The sequence below is a fragment of the Uloborus diversus genome, chromosome 6 (assembly GCF_026930045.1).
Source record: "Uloborus diversus isolate 005 chromosome 6, Udiv.v.3.1, whole genome shotgun sequence".
NCBI lineage: Eukaryota > Metazoa > Arthropoda > Arachnida > Araneae > Uloboridae > Uloborus > Uloborus diversus.
The window spans coordinates 18,367,314-18,385,096 of NC_072736.1; the positions used below are offsets into that span (position 1 = coordinate 18,367,314).

Consider the following 17,783-nt stretch of genomic DNA (forward strand, 5'->3'; position numbering starts at 1 on the left):
TATGAACTCTTTTAGGAAGAAAATTGAAAGCAATTCTCTCAAAAAAATACAAAGAGGCCATACAGGCCCCTTTAGTCTTTCTAGGTATACAGCAAGCTCCAGTCTTTCTGCTGTTAAATTTGAAGTCAACATTTGTATTGCAATTAAAAAAAAATAAATAAAATCCTTTAAAAGCAAACAGCTTCATACATAATGTGTTAATATTGAAAACTGTGAACAAGACTCTGCGCAGTAGAGATAACGGGTAAAATAAATAGCATGCGTTTCCTCAAATTCCCTTATTTGCCTAATAAAGTCTTCATCACTTAACTATTCAGCAGTCTTATTACTTCTTGACTGTTGCTTTTGACCATAGAAAAATTTCTCTATTCTACAGGGTGGTCCCGAATTCATGGTACAAACTTTAATGGTAGGTACAGGACATTGTAACAAGGATTTATTGTATAGGAATGTATAGTCGCAAGTGACGCGGTAAGGCGTAAACAGGGGAAATAAAAGGAAAGAGAAATGGAGTGATCGGTTGGTATCACTGCCGGTAGAGGGCAGTAGATCTCTAGCCATCGTTGAACATGATGCATCGCAGTAGGGAAAAGCGCCATTCACAATTGTGCTGCCGTAGACGATGGGTGACTTTACGTATGCAGAAAAAGTAGACATGCATTACATGTACGGCCGTGCAAATGGTAACGCCAGAGCTGCGTTACGAATGTATCGCGCGGAGTATCCTAATCGACGAATGCCGGATCATAGGATTTTTCAACGGTTACATCGTCAACTTTGTGAAACAGGTGCGTTCGACGTCAACAGACATGACGCTGGTCGATTAAGAGCTGTAAGCACTCCAAGGCTGGAAGAAAGCATCTTGAACATTGTGGCTGATAGACTCGAGTCAAGCACAAGAACTGTTGCGCGTGACGTAGGTGTGAGTCATCAGACTGTATGCAGAGTGTTAAAGGAAAATCGCTTACACCCCTTCCATTTTCAGAAAGTACAAGCATTGAATCCGGCAGATTATCCTCTTCGCGTGAACTTCTGCCAGTGGGTGTTGCAGCAATGTGCTTTGCAGCCGGATTTCATAGGTCATGTGCTATTTACAGATGAAGCGACATTTTCACGCGAGGGTGTCTTTAATGCGCACAATTCCCATGTGTGGGCAACCGATAATCCACATGCAACGCGTCCACATGCGTTTCAACAACGTTTCAGTATTAATGTGTGGGCTGGTATTGTGAACGACTTTTTGATTGGCCCATACTTACTACCCACGCGACTCAGTGGCGGAAGCTATCTTATTTTTCTGGAAGAAGTGTTACCACAACTGCTGCATGATGTTCCGATCGCCATTTGTAACCGCATGTGGTTTCAGCACGATGGGGCACCAGCACACTCAGCATTGATGTACGGAATTACCTGAATGCCACGTTTGGTGCTAGATGGATTGGGTGTGGTGGACCAGTCCCTTGGCCACGCCGATCTCCCGATTTCTCGAGCCTTGATTACTTTTTATGGGGACATCTAAAGAGTCTTGTTTATGAGACTCCAGTTGACTCAGATGAGGATCTCGTCGCTCGCATATCTGTAGCTGCTGCAGGTGTGCGTGAAATACCAGGCATCTTTGAAAGTGTACGCCAATCGCTGCACCGACGCTGTCAAGCATGTATCGCTAATGGTGGACGCAATTTTGAACACTTACTGTAAACATGACACTTTGTCAACAACGATTTTAATAAAATCTTTGTTTTTCCTTTCGGCCGTTATTTCCCCTGTTTACGCCTAACCTCGTCACTTGCAACTATACATTCCTATACAATAAATCCTTGTTACAATGTCCTGTACCTACCATTAAAGTTTGTACCATGAATTCGGGACCACCCTGTATATGTTAGTTTTTTAAGGTTATTGAATCCTAATAATTTCTCAAAATTAAAGAAGGTATGCTTGGAAGAATTAGTATTCAAGAGTAACTTACTAAAATTTCCGCCGGTTTTTCATCAATGTCGACTTCATTCCAAGCTCCTCGATTCTGAGCTTCTAACTCTTGCTTTTGCCTTTCGTCTAAGAGTTCTTGCTCAAGATCCTAAGAAAGAAGTCTTTAAATAAAATCCAGGGTTTGAAAATATCTGATATTTTCAATCAGCACAAACTAAAGTCTTCAAAATAGTAAATGCATCCTTAAATCACTCTTTATTTTCTTGTATTGTTAGAACAATATGTATACTTAAAATTATGGTTTCTTTCATTACTTATATCTAACATTTTATTTTAAATTTTTATCAATTTTAATGGAGTTAATTTAACATTAGCTGTTTTACCCTTTTTCTTCTGTTAACTACTTTTACACAGTTATACATATGATTTAGAAATAAAAAATATGCATTAGTCGGTGCAGTCATAAGACATTTTCTTTTTTTCTGACCAACATTTAATATTTAATAAGGCACCTTTAATATGAATTAAAATTGTTATATTACTATGTTATATCAATGATGTATATATACATCATAAAAATATAGTACATAATTTTTTGGTTATTTTTAATAATAAATAAACAATATTACCATGACTAATAATTTTTAAGTTTGAAAATACCACAGTTGAAAAAATAAATATTGAAAAAACCAAAATAAAGTGATATTTTAAAAATAAATATTGGATATATATTGTGATATATATATCATGGTATAGATCCGCAAACTCTGATGAAATCCCACACACAAAATAAGAGAATTCAATTTCAAAAATAAGAAATACGTACAGCCATGTCATCAGCCTCTTCATCTCTGTTTCCAGACATCCCATAAGTAGGAATTTCACCCAGAGTCCGACAGAATTCAGCAACTGAATTCAACTCTATGTTTCCTGCCTTACTGTCCATGGATTTCACACTACTTCCACTTCTAATAGTTTCAATTACCTAAGAATCACCAAAAGAGACTTACTAACACCTTAACATTGTAATAAGATCACTTGCAATGACAACAACTTTAACCCCATGACACACAATGAGGTCTGGGAGACATTTTTTTGCAGCACACTAGTCTATCTTTATTTATGCAGAAAATTAAATTTATTTTAATGTAATTTTTTAGAGATTCAAAAGCTGAACTCTCAAGAATACACACACACATTAACTTTTAAAATGAAAGAGTCTAGTATCAAAGGTTTCAATTCATAATTTATATACATATTTTTATTTTTAACATTATTTTACTGTATTACACATACTTTTTTTTTTTTAATCTTGAATGAAAGAAATCATCAGTACATCCAGAAAATTAATTTTATTTTAGAGTAATTTTTTACAAAGATTCAAAAGCTGAACACTCCAGAATACACACACACACGGGTTCATACTCTATTTGGATGAAAAAATTCCATGACTTTTTCATGATTTCAATGAAAACTTTCATGTCCTTGTTACACGAAGAGAATAGCACTATTTAATCTCAAACTTGGCAATATTTGGAAATGAGCATTAGCAAAACATCTATATGAATGCCACAGCCTCATTGAAGCACTTACTCATAATTTAAAAAATATAAGTGCACACTTAAAAAACTAAACTATTCTTATTTGTCTTCATCATATAAATTTAAGTAAATCAAAAATGCAGTGAAGCGAATATGATGCTAAAATGTCTGATATTTTTTTTTAAACAGACAGAATGATATCGAATGGGACAAGGTTGATTGAGTCATCACTAAATTTCAATAAATTTCCTTCAAAAGTTACCTTTTGGTATCAACAGTGCCTTTAATCTTCCACGTAACTTGACAGTATTTTGGTTCTTTGAAGTAAAGCCACATAGTTTAGTTCTTTATGTTTCTAAACCAGATCTTTTTTGAAAAAACCATTCAGTAATGAATCAATCTTCTGATTCAAAAGTATATTTGTTTCGTTTTCAAATTTGCATAATTTCAAATCCATATAAATTAATAGGTTCAGAAATTCAGGAACACGTTTAATTCCCGACATTGAACATAGCAGTGGGTCGCATGGATTAGTTTTGCGTGCCGTATATTGAGCACTACTGGTTTAGAGCATTAGACTTCCTCTTCTTCTGTATTCTATCGCCTGACGTAAGATCTTTATTTTCTAAAACATTTAACAAATTAAGTTAAACTCTAATAAATATAATAATAAAGTCCTTACGAGTGATGGAATCGAACTTGCATACAATTGAACTGCTTTTTTTTTGAGTGGGCGTGGCAAAACTAAGAACATGAAATTTTGCTACTACAGAATATGAAACATAAGAAGTGTTGAAATTAACAGAAAATTCAAAATAAGCCATGTCCAGGCAGGAAAATCACATCACAAAAAATGGCAAGGGGCTGCGACAGAAGTAGATGCAATGAGATTTCAAAATTCAGATTTGATTTTTAGATCGTTCAATTTTCCACTTTTAATAGCTTTTTTGTGCTATACTGTTAAATCACTCAAAATTTCTAATTTTCCTTTAGCTACTGTTCCTTTCTCTTTGTCCAGGAAATTTTTCCATGACTTGAAATAAATTTCCATGACTTTCAATGAAAATTTCAATTTTCCATGACTTTTCCAGGTCTGAAATTTTGTTATTTTTTTCCCATGACTTTCCAGGATTTCCATGACCCGTACGAACCCTGACACACACACACACACAGTAACATTTTAAATGAAATTGAGTCTATTTTTCACTTTAAAATTTTAATTATGTTTCAGTAATCCCTAAAACAATTGGTTGAGGATCTTAAATGCTTACGCAGAACACAAGTATTTTTGAATGTGAAATAACAGTCAAACATTTAAAGTAATTTTTTACACTAAAAGATCTTGGAAAAAAAAAAGTTAAAATGTAGTTTTCAGAGAAGTTTTGCTAGTGAATGGTTTTAATTAAATTAATGATGAATGAATATTTTTTGAAAACTGCAGTGTTACAATGTTTTTTTGTTTTGCTTCCATTGAAGGTATTACTAAAGTTTCTAAGTTTTGCATTGTGGGGGGGAAAAAAAACATAAAAATTAGTTAAGAAAAATTTGTTTAAAAAACCTAAATTTTAAATTATTTCATTAGAATGCTAACATTTCTCCATCTAAAAATCCAAATATAAAATAATATACATACTTTTTCAGGAGCGGTAGTCATTACATTTCTTTGTTTAAGTTTTTTTGCTTTACTCAAAGCATTACTCAGTTCTTTTATATCCTGATCTTCATCAATAACCACAGTTGAAAGATCTAAGGTCTCATCAGTAACTAAAAGGAAATATATATATATTTTTACAAAGGTATTTTTACTATTTATAAATTTTATATCTCAAGTAATAATGCAATGGAAGAAAAGTCTATTCAGACTCTCATTTGAGTAACGCCCAGAAATTTTCATAACTTTTGAGATTGTGTCCAACCACTTCTTTTACATAAAACACCTTACTAAATTTTTTCTCATTAAATTTTTTGAATGCACTTAATGACGCATAAAAGCTTTTATACATTAAATACTTTTTCTGGGTGAAGAAATTAATCGGTACTGTATGCTCTTTGTTTAAATATTAAATTTATTTGGAAGTTGAAGAATCATGATGATCTAGTAGTGTTTTAAAAGTGAATTGTAATAAATAAAGAATTAACTTATAAACACACGGATTTTGTTTTCCTTTTTGCCTTCACACACATATAAAATTTAGTTTTGTTTCATTCCAGTTCAAATTTTTCAAGTTTTTCATACATAACTTTGCATAAACACATAAAATAACCCTTACGAGTTGCATGTACAGCTTTGTCAGGCATTTCATTCCAAATACGATTTCATTTCCACAGGGTGAAATCGCTTACTCGTCTTGTGTTAACAGCATATGCCACCAAGTGAAATAATTTCAAATCTTGACTTGATGGAGATGATTCCACAGTGCTAATTAAATTATAGTTAGGGCAAACCTAACCTGGCAGCATCATAATGCTGCAATTAGATTTTGCCTAGTCTTCATAATGCTGTCAGTTTAGGTTTGCCCCAACTATAGCAAATTGTCTTCACACCATGACTGCAAATTCACAATTTCACACGGATTTAAAAGTGTGGAGGCCCCGGGGCAACGAAGGAGTGGAGGCCCGTAATCAGGGTTCGAAAAGATCATATTTTTGAAAATATCCGATACTTTGATATACACCTGAATATTTTGATATATATGTATATATCCAATATTTTCGACCCGTGAAAGTTAGAATATTTTGTAAAAATTTTATTGTGGGGGCCCCTTTCTTGTGGAGGCTCTGGGGCAGTAGCCCCACATGCCCTGCCCTAAATCCGGCCCAGCAAAATTCATGTGATTTGTGAGTAAATGGAATTGGTGGTGTTCCTAGCACAGGTTTCACCAGGGAAAAGCAATTTATAATGCTCCCTCCCCCCCAAACATTTTATGTAAGCATATGCATAAATGAGTAAAAGTAATTATACTAAGTGAAAGCCATCTCTCAAATGCGACAGTGAGAATCAAAATAACGTCAAGTGGACATTTTCAAGGTTTGAGTAAAACATGTTTAAAGATTAGGTTCTAGGTAGGCTTTCATTCAATATTTTTTCTACATCATGCTGTATAGCAGCATCCACTAGAGCTACGAGTACTATCCCTTGCCCTAAAACGGAGGAGAGGTTCTAATACTATTTGTACCGATTATCTCCAAATTTTTAATTTTGGCACTTACAACCCTTTGCTTCTCAATGCCTCAAATTTCATTAAAAAAAATTATTACCAAAAAAAAAAATCAATTTGAAAAAGAAATTACTTAAACTTAATGTGTATTTTAAACCTTGTTAGATTATTATACTCAAGACAAAAAAGCTGATTGAGTTGCAATTTATTAGTCAAATATCTATAGAGGAAAAATTTCTTCTGAAGATTGATGAAAAGATACTATTTTTTACAACATGACTTTTTTAGCATCCAGAATAAATATTCTGCCCAAAAATAAAATGTTAAGAAATAATAAATAAATTTTTTTAAAAACTTCTGTGTGACTTAAAATTTATTTTGAGGATAGCAATTGCATAAAAAAAGAAAAGTTTCATTTTCTTTCTCCCCTTTTCAATTTTATTTTAATTGTTTAAAGCAGCTTATTTCGTAAGTCAATCGAAATTACACAAGTATTCCATTAAATAAATGGTTTAGTGATGCAAATTTATATATGTGACATGTGTGGTTCAACTTTGAAATATTTTTCTTTTTGTATCAAAATAAACTGGGATACAAAGACGTTAATGCCATAAAAATTATTGAAGAATACTTTACAGTATACATTAGTACGTTATTTTATAGAACTTTCTTTTAAAGATTAACATTTTACAATATTTTAGGACAAAAATACCGTTTTTTTAAAAAAAATCTATAACCACGTTAATAGTTTAAAACCATTCAAAAAATTCTCTCATAGCAAGTTTAGGAAAATATGGATATTTCTTTCAAATGTAAGCACAACAAAATAATAAATTAAAGAAAAAAGAAACTATTTATTACCATTATCATCAATTAATGGAATTTTATCTGGATCTGCTTTGACACTAAAGACGTTATCTTCTTCTGAATAAGGCCTTTTCTTCCTCCTAAAAATTATGTTTTAAAACAGGAAACAAGTCATAAGAATAGTAAGATTGATCTATGAATAAAAACGATTGATCTTCCATTTTTAATATTTGATATAATTTATTGCAAGTACACTAAAAATTTCAGCTAATCAATCAAAAACATTTGAAAAATTTGAAGCCATCATAAGAACATGTTACCTGGACCCCATATCTCGTTCTTCATCCAAATTTTCGGGCAAAAGATCGTCTGCCTTCAATTTTCGAATTTTCCTCTTTTTCTTTGGTTTTTTGAACTGCACCTGGAGAGTCAGGAAGCACCTATTGTATCACCAAAGCAAAACGTAACACAGACTAATACAAGGCAACTAAATCTAACTTAAAAATTAATACAGTCGAACCTCCATATATCGAACTTCCACATATCGAAATTTTCTATATATCGAAATCCTAACAAATTTCTATGTTCATTACATAGAAAAATTGTTTCTATATATCGAAAAAATCTCTATATATCAAATTTTTTTTTCTAGACATTTGTAGATTTTTTTTCCATTTTAGACTGCTTGTCTCATTAAAAATGAAGTGGGGAGAAAATTATGTTCACCAAACGTTGCTATGAAACTAATAAGGAATCTGGGGTTGAAGGGTGTGTAGATAGGTCATTATTTCGTTCTGGAGTTCTTAAATTCCCCCAAGTTTATTTCAAATCTTAGTAGTAACCTGTAACACTGTAAAATCGGTTTCAAGTTATCCCTTTTGTCAGTTGATTATCATTCCTAGTCTTTTTGGATTCAGTAAAAATCATTCAAGTTAAGTAGACTGATTTTTTACTTTTCTCTGGATTACATTGTGAAAACAAAAATCCTCTAATGTTGCGGATAAAGTTGAATTATCGAAAAATTAAGATGTATGAAGGCCCATAAATGTCGTCATTTCTGTTAAATTTTAATTATTAACTTTCATTTAATCTGATGCTCGTATAAATTAGAAATTGGGTTTCATACATGAAAATTAGCTTTAATTTTAATGTTTTAGGAGATTTTTATGATAAAATAAGATCGTTTCTATACATCGAAATTTCTATATATCGAATTTTTTTCCGGCAATTTGCTACTTCGATACATGGAGGTCCGACTGTAATTATATTATGAAAAGAAGAATTTGAGCAAGAACATTTAATACAGTTGTAGTTATGCCACACCACAATGTACTGTGGAATTGGTTATACAGTAGAACCTCATTAATCCAGAATAATAGAGGATCTAGGTCGTTCCAATTAATGAAAAGTAAAGATTAAACAAAATAACCCATAAATTGAGAAAAGGTACATAAACAAGCTATTGTACACAATAAAAATTGTATTTTGAATTAAAAGAGTGGAATATAATACTGCTTAAGGGAAAAGTACAAAAATACGTTATCAAAATGGAAAAAAAGGCCCTACAAATTTAATACTTGCACAAACTCGCCTTCTATTAAAAGTATGTACATCTAAATGGCTATTCGGATTAAGAGAAGTCTGGATTAATAGGGTCTGGATTAATGAGAGTTTACAGTATTACAGATCCCATCATGTTCCTTAACATTTTATACATATACTGTATTACCCTGCAGCAGCTGACATGCTGGAAATAAGCAGTGACGTGCAGTCCTCCCAAGCAAATTAAGCAGTGAATTCAACAAGATTAATCCAAGCAGAAACATCTATGAAGGGTTGCTGCCTCGACAACCCACACCACCCTAGCTTCTATTCAATAAGAGGAGACTCGAGAATAGGTTTTACCGCACCAATCAAAGCGACTTGGTTTGCTTGGGCCGATTGCGTGTTGGTGGAAATAAGAGACCAATAACCTGGAAAACTTGAATTTTCTGGTATATCGATGATTCACTTTGCAAAAAAAAAAAAAAAAAAAAAAAAAAAAAAAAAAAAAAAACACCTTTCTCAGTTCTAGTTACAAAGCAAACCACAAAGGGGGAAAAATAGAGAATCCAAATGGTTAGTAAACAGCAAAAGCGAGTTAACTAAATCCGGCATTCATTTATTTGCATCATATTTCACAATCGCACAATAGGTAAAACTTGCCTAGGAAAAAGTTACGAATGAATTAATTGTGAAATACTTTGTGCAGCCTGATCTCTCAAGTGAAAGAAATAGCACTGTGAGGACTGAAAGTGGCAAAAAAGAAGGAAAGGTTTTAAAAATTAACAGAAAAAGCTGGAATTTTGGCAAAAGCTGGAAATTTAAATTCCTACATTTTGCAAGCAATATCATCTAAAACTATATTTTTCTCATGTTTTCGACCTTTTCCTTAAAATGTGGTAATGTCTCAAAATCGAGGGTACCAATAGAAATTTGGAGTTATTAAAAATAGAGCAAATTAATATTGAACAAGAAAATACTTACCATATCTTCAGCAGTAAGATATTCATTTGCCAACTTCATTTGTGGCATTTCGAGAGTCATCTAAACAAAACAGTGAAACTGAATATTAAAATCATACACATAGATAAATGACATAAAGAAAGAAAGAGAGAGAGAAAAAAGCTATTCCAGGGTTGCCAACCTTGGAGGAACAATTTGAGGAGCATGTGTGGTGATTTTGAGGAGCAATTTGAAAATTTGCGGAGCAGTTCCATATTTTGTACAATAATCAATAAAAATAACTAAAACTGCTTATCTAAAAATGTTTTAGAGCTTTATTAATCATTTTAAGCACTATTATAAAAAAAATTATTTATAAAACAGCTTCAAACACTTTTTTAATCTTTGAGTATAAGAATCTTTAATTTCCCATAGTTTCATTTTTGACATGATAATAGTTAAATATAAGCTTGAAAACGTTCAGCTGGGAAATGCGGAGCAAAATAACTTCTTTGCTGAGTCACGGAATTTCGCCACTTTTGCGAAGCAACTCCACAAAAAGCGCAGTAGCTGGCAACCCTGCTGCTCAAATCTATTAAAATATACTTAACTGAAAGGGACAATTACTAATTAACAACTACTGACCTCATTCTGTTGCTTTAATTTCATTCGTATTAGTTCAAGTTCTTGCTCTTTGCTAACATAACTGGTAGCCGCTGGAGTTCCTGTAAAAAAAGTTACATATGCAATATAGCAGTAATGTCAGCCAGTGTAGCAGTTATAATGCTCAAAAAATTATACATAAAGTAAGTCATTAACATTTAACACATATAAACAGTGCTTCACTGTACAGCTGGAGACTATTATGTCACACAATATCATAATATTGTATTTACAGAAGTCGATATAAGTCTGAAAATTATATAGCAATTTAAACATATTAATACTTTAAATAGACACTGTACAGCATAGGACAACAATGGAAAAATTAAATTTTGGACTGAACACAACGTAGGCTTGCCCAGGATTAAGCACCCTATTATAATAATAAAATGGACAAACAACTTACCTATTTTGAAAAATTTCTTTTTTTCTCCTTCAATTTCTTCATCATATTTAGACAATAAGTTCTTTTTCTTGAGCTTAAAAACAAAAATAACCAATAAAAAAGAATTAAAAAAAAAAAAAGAAGAGACGTAAGGGTTAATCTAGCTAACTAATAGATCTGTTTAATCATTTTCTAACAAAATTTTATTTTGGGAGACAAAAAAACTCTAAATAAAAACAATTTGAGAATAAAAAAGTGTGTGAGTGAGTTAAAAAGTGTAAATTTATTACGTTGACCCTCTTAAAGTTGACTAATTAGTTAAACTATTTACAAGGAGGGATTGAAATTACATGACTAATAACGAGAAAAGAAAAGCAAGGGGGTTAAAACAGAAAAAAAAATGAAGATTTGAAAAATTAAGTTTAGTTCTCAAACAAAAATAGAATTAAAACATTCAAACTATTTTTAGGGTTTTTGTTATTAACTTATTAAACCATTATATTACAACCACAAACAGGGCATTATTTAGAAATAAAATTTCATTGGAGTGCGATAGAAAATTGCATTTTCATTATATTATGAGAAACAAAACAGGCCATTTATCTTATAAAAAGAACACCAACTTACAATTCCAAACTCATCATATTCAGGTTCTTCATATGGTCGATAATCAGGTTTTCTTTTTTTGTTCTCAACATTCTTAGCATACCTTTCATTATCCAAAATATTTACATTTTCTAACATGTCTTCTTCTTCATCCAAGACACCTGCAAAAAATTCACTCTGTATTAGGAAACATAAATATTCTAAATCGGAATGAATGACAAAAACCTGAGAAAATTTTGAATTTACAGGGCTTGGGGACCACATATTAATGAATGCTTACAAAAGTTTTCTGTTGAAAGAGGCTTAGAGTGTTTTTGCTTTTTGGAAAGTCTTTCTTTTCATCATTGTTGCAACCGGTACGACATGTTAGTTACGATTGAAGCAGGATTAAAATGACACTAAATCAGCGGTTCCCAACTTGAGGGTGATTTTACTCCTCAAGGTGGTGATAAGTTCTTGAGGGGAGCTGGGGGGGGGGGGGGGGAAGAACATTTAAAAAGGAAAACAATCATTAAAAAGCCAGCGAGAATTAAAATTGAAAGTATACGAATCCTAGTTGTTCAGAGCTCCGACAATTAATCGCAAGTAGAAAATGAAACAAATTTGAGTTCATCAGCTTCCTCCTCACACCTCAGTTGAACCTTGAGGAAGTATTTTATCACTCATTGCCAAGTTTATAAATTTTTGAATCCAAATTTTTTCTTTTTAATTTTAAAAAATTGGGAAATTTAGTTCTTCCAGTTTCAAACTTTTGGAAGAAAATAATTTCATAAAAAAATGCACTTCTGTTTATGACAATTACGTTAAATGATTTTAGTTAAGTATTTCCCTTCAAATACCTAACAGTTTGTTTTGTAAATTAAATGAAAAAAAAGAGAATTTTATTTATTTAGTTAAAAAGTGATTGAAAAGTAGGAAAAAATTGTTTTATTCTATACAATTTACTTCAAATTAAAATTATATATTTATATTTTTAATAACAATGATTCTTACTAGTACCAGCTTATGCTTTTTCTGAGTAGAAAGGGGGAGGAGGGTGATGGTCTGCCTCTAGAGGAGAGTGATCGACTTAAAAAAAGGGTTAGAAAACACTGCACTTAATTCAAACTAGTCATTATTCAAGAGGTTAAAGACATTTGAAAACACCTATCCAAACAGAAGCTTTCAACGTCTCTACAAATGTATTGCACTCACTAAAAATCAGAAATACATTTCCGAAAATCAAGCTTTCAGGGTTCATACGCTTATGGTTAAAAGAGTTCCCCGACTTTTCCAGGTTAGAAAATTCCAGGTTACTTGCTTCATTCAAAATTAAGTTTAAATAACAATATTTTCAAAATACAGTCGGACCTCCATATATCGAAGTAGCAAATTGCCGGGAAAAAATTCGATACATAGAAATTTCGATATATAGAAACGATCTTATTTTATCTTAAAAATCTCCTAAAACATTAAAATAAAAGCTAATTTTCGTGCATAAACCCAATTTCTAATTTTTACGAGCATTGGATTAAACGAAAGTTAATAATTGAAGAATTAACAGAAATTACATTTTTGTGCCTTCATACATCTTCATTCTTCGGCAGTTCAATTTGATCCGCAACATAGGGGGTTTTCGTTTTGACAATGTAATCGAGAGAAAAGTAAAAAATCAATCTACCTAACTTGAACGATTTTTACTGAAGCTGAAAAGACTAGGATTGATAATCAACAGACAAAAAGGATAACTTGAAACTGATTTTACAGTGTTACTGGTTACAACTAAGATTTGAAATAAACTTGAGGGAATTTAAGAACTCCAGAACGGAACAACGACCTATACACACCCCTCAAACCCAGATTTCTTATGAGTTTCTTAGCAACTTTTAGTAAACATAGTTTTCTCCCCTAACCTGCATTTTTCATGAGACAAACAGTCTAAAAAAAAAAAAAAATATCTACGAATGTCTCGAAATTTTTTTCGATATATAGAGATTTTTTCGATATATAGAAACAACTTTTCTATCCAATGAACATTGAAATTTGCTGGGATTTCGATACATAGAAAATTTTGATATGTGGAAGTTTGATATATGGAGGCTCGACTGTAATTAATATTGTTTGAAGTAGCAATGCGTAAGAACCGAAAATTTTCCCCTTAGATTAAAAAAAAAATCCTCAGATTTTTTCTTTAAACATTTAAGTTTTTTTTAACATTTGGTTCAAAATTGTTTTCGTTCATTTACTACTTGTCAAAGCAAAGCACTTTCAACTTATTTTAGCATTTCATCGATACCATGTGTCATGCTTAATATTAGAGTTTCGCTGTAATCGTGCAGCAATCTTTCAGCATTCACTTTTGGTTTACAATACTTCTTTTTATTTTCTTATTAGTTATACAACACAAAACATATTGAGCAAAATACAAAACTATCAGTAAAAATATGATTAACTTGTTGCATCAATCGGCGTACCATAACAAAAATCAACTTCCATCAATCATAGGCCGATGCCAATAATTAGGCTCGCCAGATTTCTGAGATGTTCAACTGAGACACCCGAATGCCCCCCCTCCCCAGCATCACGAGTATTCAAAGGGTACGCACCCCTGAATGGCCTTCAGAGTATTTTACAGGGAAGTTCATTCTCAATGCTATGAGTAAATGGTTACTAATTATGATCCTAACACAAGAACGACACAATAAACATAATAACGACAATACGAAACGACACAAGCAGATAAATTTAAAAATTTTACTTCTTGTATGTTGATATCTACAAGTTATTTTAGTAAGAAGAAACTTTGAATGAGGAATAAAAAATTGAACAATATTTACACGTACTTTTCACTGGCAGGGACTAGTATTTTTTGGTTTTAATCTTGTTGTAAAAATCCTTACAAGCTAATCAATATTAGTTTTTCAAGTCAATGCCACAAGTGGCAAAGTAATTATCCTAGATAATCCTTCCCAATTAATTATTTTTAGATTTTTTGGTCATTTGTAATCAAATTTATCTATTCCGGGACATGGAAGTAAACCGGCCGGGATGCCGGAATTTTGTTTGAAAACCGGGACTGTCCCGGTCAAACCAGGACGTCTGGCAAGCCTATCAATAATCATCTTTTTTTTCTTTCACATATTAAAGGATGCTTACATTTAAATTAAAAATTTTCTTCTCTAGAAAATAATGAATTTGAAAAATACATAATTTATTGCATATTTCATGTTATTTTCAATAGTTCACTCAGATAAACATCCAATTCTGTTTTTGGAAATTTACATCTACTTCCATCTTGCAAATGACCAAATATGGTGACTAAGTGAACAATTTAAGGCAGATTTTTGAATTTGTAGCATAAAAATAGCTATGAATAGTTAATAATCTTTAAAAAGCTACAATTATGACCAAATACTTAAAATACACCGTACTGTAATTCCATCCGAGGACTGCAGTTTCGTGCTTTTCAGCATTCATCAGCCCGGAATAGGAATTACCTGAGCTGGAGGTGAAAAACCTATTAAGGGAGCCAAGAGAAAATATATTTTGTAGCGTCATTTTGCCTCAAAACTTAAAACTTTTTTCAGGAAACATAGATAAAAATGAAGATTAGATCTCATGGTACAAAATTCCCATAGAAAAAATTGGAAAAATAATTGTTGGAGGCAAAAGTGGAAAATTCCCTGACAACTCCAGGTTTTTCCGGAGCCAATGAAACATGTAGCTTTTGTGTAATGTATTTTTAATCACTTTATTGAACAAAATATTATACAATTGGAACATTTAACTTTACATTTGAATGTTTTTTTTTGTCTTTGAGTGTCAAACATTCTAAATTTTAAGAATCATAAAAGGAGATTTTTTTTTCCCCAACCTTCCTTCATTTTACACTTAAAAAGTTAGTTTTTCAAAGAACTGATCACTATTATGGTCCTCAGAGTATTCATATTTTACTTCCCCAGACTGAATTTCATGCTCCTCAGAAAAAAATCATGCTGTATTTTCTCGTCTTATAAAAAACTTTGACTAGATCTCTGTCTATTCCTATTTATGTTCTTGACATAGCCAATAGCATAAGACAGAACATGGGGTTGACTTTAAACATTGGTAAATTTAGCTTCATAGTCATAATAACATAAAAAGCAAATCTTGTGCTCATTTTTTATTGCTCCTTCTCGCAGAGTGCCACCCCTTTCCCCTCCCCAAGAACAATGGTGCGCCCTCCCTCCCAATACTAATAAAGACTCACAAGGGTAAGAGTCACTTACAGAAGAGATGGAAAATGTTCCTTAAAACACTTCCCCTTAAATATTTCAATGGCGTGGTCTGTGCCATGACATGACCCCTGGGACTAGATTTATACTTTAAAAATTACCTTTATCTCTTAAAGTTAGAATAATTTGGTGTCCTTCTTGAAAAGAGCCTACATCGTGGTTGATCTTCAACCCCTTCAAATTGTCTGAAGTGTAATTCTGAAAAGGTAAAAAGACACATTTAAACAAAATTGTAGGAACTAAAACTTCATCTTTATTTTAAAGCACAAGCATAACAAACCTTTTTCTTGTCAAATTCCTCTTCCATAAGCGCACCAATTCCAAACTCTGCATCCATTTCTTCTAATAGTTTTGCCTACATTGAATTTATAATAAATAAATAAATTTAAAAAGTAAATTCAATATTACTTGGTTACTGTCTGCCCACTATTGCTATGGAATTGGCAAATAGCCAGTTAAGGGGAGTCTATCTTAATGAGGGGGAAAATGAAAAAAAAAGATGCACATGTTTCGCTCATTTTAATGGGCCTCTGATTAATTTAGATGTTAACACACATTTGCAAAAGCTGGCATCTTTGCAAACTAATAAATATGTCTTCATTTCCGCCTCTAAATCAGATGTTTGCCTTACCATCTCATCGGTGGTCAGACAGTACGAACATGAATTTGAAATTTTTTTACAGCAGTACAGTTATAGTATTAATTAAATAATATATGGTAATGTATACAGAGAGGCCCCGAACTCACACTATCAAACCTAGCCTAGAAGAGCAATTTTGAGACTTTGACAAAGTTTCCGAACCCCACGTCTTCTCCTATCGGTATCACCATCAAAGATGGCCTAGAATTGCCTAAGAACTCGTAACTTGCTTGGGCAGCAGGGGCGCACTCCTAGATGCTCGACTTGCGAAAGAAGCATCTAGGTGTGCACCCCTGCCCAAACTCTCGAAAAACAGCCCTCTGCCCCATCCTTAAACATGCGTCTGAAATTTCATTTTTAGGACTTAGAGTGAATTCCGAAGGTCCCCGAACCTTCCTTACCTCTATAATATCACCAAAGACTGTCTAAAATTTCGCATTTATGGCTTACATTCTGATAATATTTCTGAGAAGAGTCTTCGAATAAACTCTGATAATATGATTGAACATCTTGTATGATTCCTCTAGCATGTTTTTCTGTCGTTTACACGATATCTTATTTATTCTTTTATCAAAGTTCATGTTTTACTCCTCATTTTAAACCTCATCGTGTCTGCTATTGATGAAAAATGAATCTAGTCTTGCCTCTTTTTTTTTGTGAAAAAAAAAAAAAATGTTTTTCCTATTTTTATTGCACATTACTTCACAGTTGAGAGCGAAGACAAATTGGCTTGATTGGATATAACAAAGTTTTTTTATTTTTTGTTTCAATGGGGCTGTATAAGAGACCCACCTCAAGAGGCATCTGGGTCATAACCAGACCTAGTGCGCTCCCCTACAAATCATGTTTTTCGTGAGTCACTATTAAGGTGACACAGTTTTTTTTTTTTTTTTTTTTTTTTTTACGCCCAGTTTCCACTAGATGGAGGCACCTGGGTTCTCATTTGATCCGAAATTGCACTAGGAATATAATTTTGCCTAGGAAATTTTAAGCTAATCGAATACCCTAGGAATCTTTTACATGCCGCATAATCATATGACATAAGGCTGATGATTTGCTGCATCTCGGAAAAATCCACTGACTGGCCACCTCAGGTAGGCCAGAACCTGGGTCCACAGGAGTAGAAGGCCAGCACCTAACAATCACGCCACCAGCCGGTGATATAAACAAACAAAGCATGCGATATAACAAAGTAGAAGCCTAAATTTTAATTAATTTTGCTGTTTTACTACATTGGTTTAGTATATAGCATCTCGTGGTTGAATTGAAATCAGAAAATTCTTCCTAAGAGTGCAAATGCTTCATGTGGGTCAGCCA

The 17,783-nt window shown here is 32.5% G+C and overlaps 1 protein-coding gene across 1 annotated transcript in view; it reads right to left on the minus strand.

Moving 5' to 3' along the window:
• Nucleotides 1-17,783, minus strand: part of LOC129223963 (U4/U6.U5 tri-snRNP-associated protein 1-like) — a 59,509-nt gene that overhangs the window by 8,229 nt on the left and 33,497 nt on the right. The window contains exons 6-16 of the mRNA XM_054858347.1: nucleotides 16,107-16,181; nucleotides 15,928-16,024; nucleotides 11,595-11,734; nucleotides 10,989-11,061; nucleotides 10,565-10,644; nucleotides 9,962-10,021; nucleotides 7,756-7,856; nucleotides 7,490-7,575; nucleotides 5,104-5,234; nucleotides 2,756-2,914; nucleotides 1,970-2,077 (exon numbers count right to left, since the gene is read on the minus strand). Of these exons, the coding sequence (XP_054714322.1) occupies nucleotides 1,970-2,077; nucleotides 2,756-2,914; nucleotides 5,104-5,234; nucleotides 7,490-7,575; nucleotides 7,756-7,856; nucleotides 9,962-10,021; nucleotides 10,565-10,644; nucleotides 10,989-11,061; nucleotides 11,595-11,734; nucleotides 15,928-16,024; nucleotides 16,107-16,181 (1,110 nt within the window). The remainder of the gene's footprint in view (nucleotides 1-1,969; nucleotides 2,078-2,755; nucleotides 2,915-5,103; nucleotides 5,235-7,489; nucleotides 7,576-7,755; nucleotides 7,857-9,961; nucleotides 10,022-10,564; nucleotides 10,645-10,988; nucleotides 11,062-11,594; nucleotides 11,735-15,927; nucleotides 16,025-16,106; nucleotides 16,182-17,783) is intronic.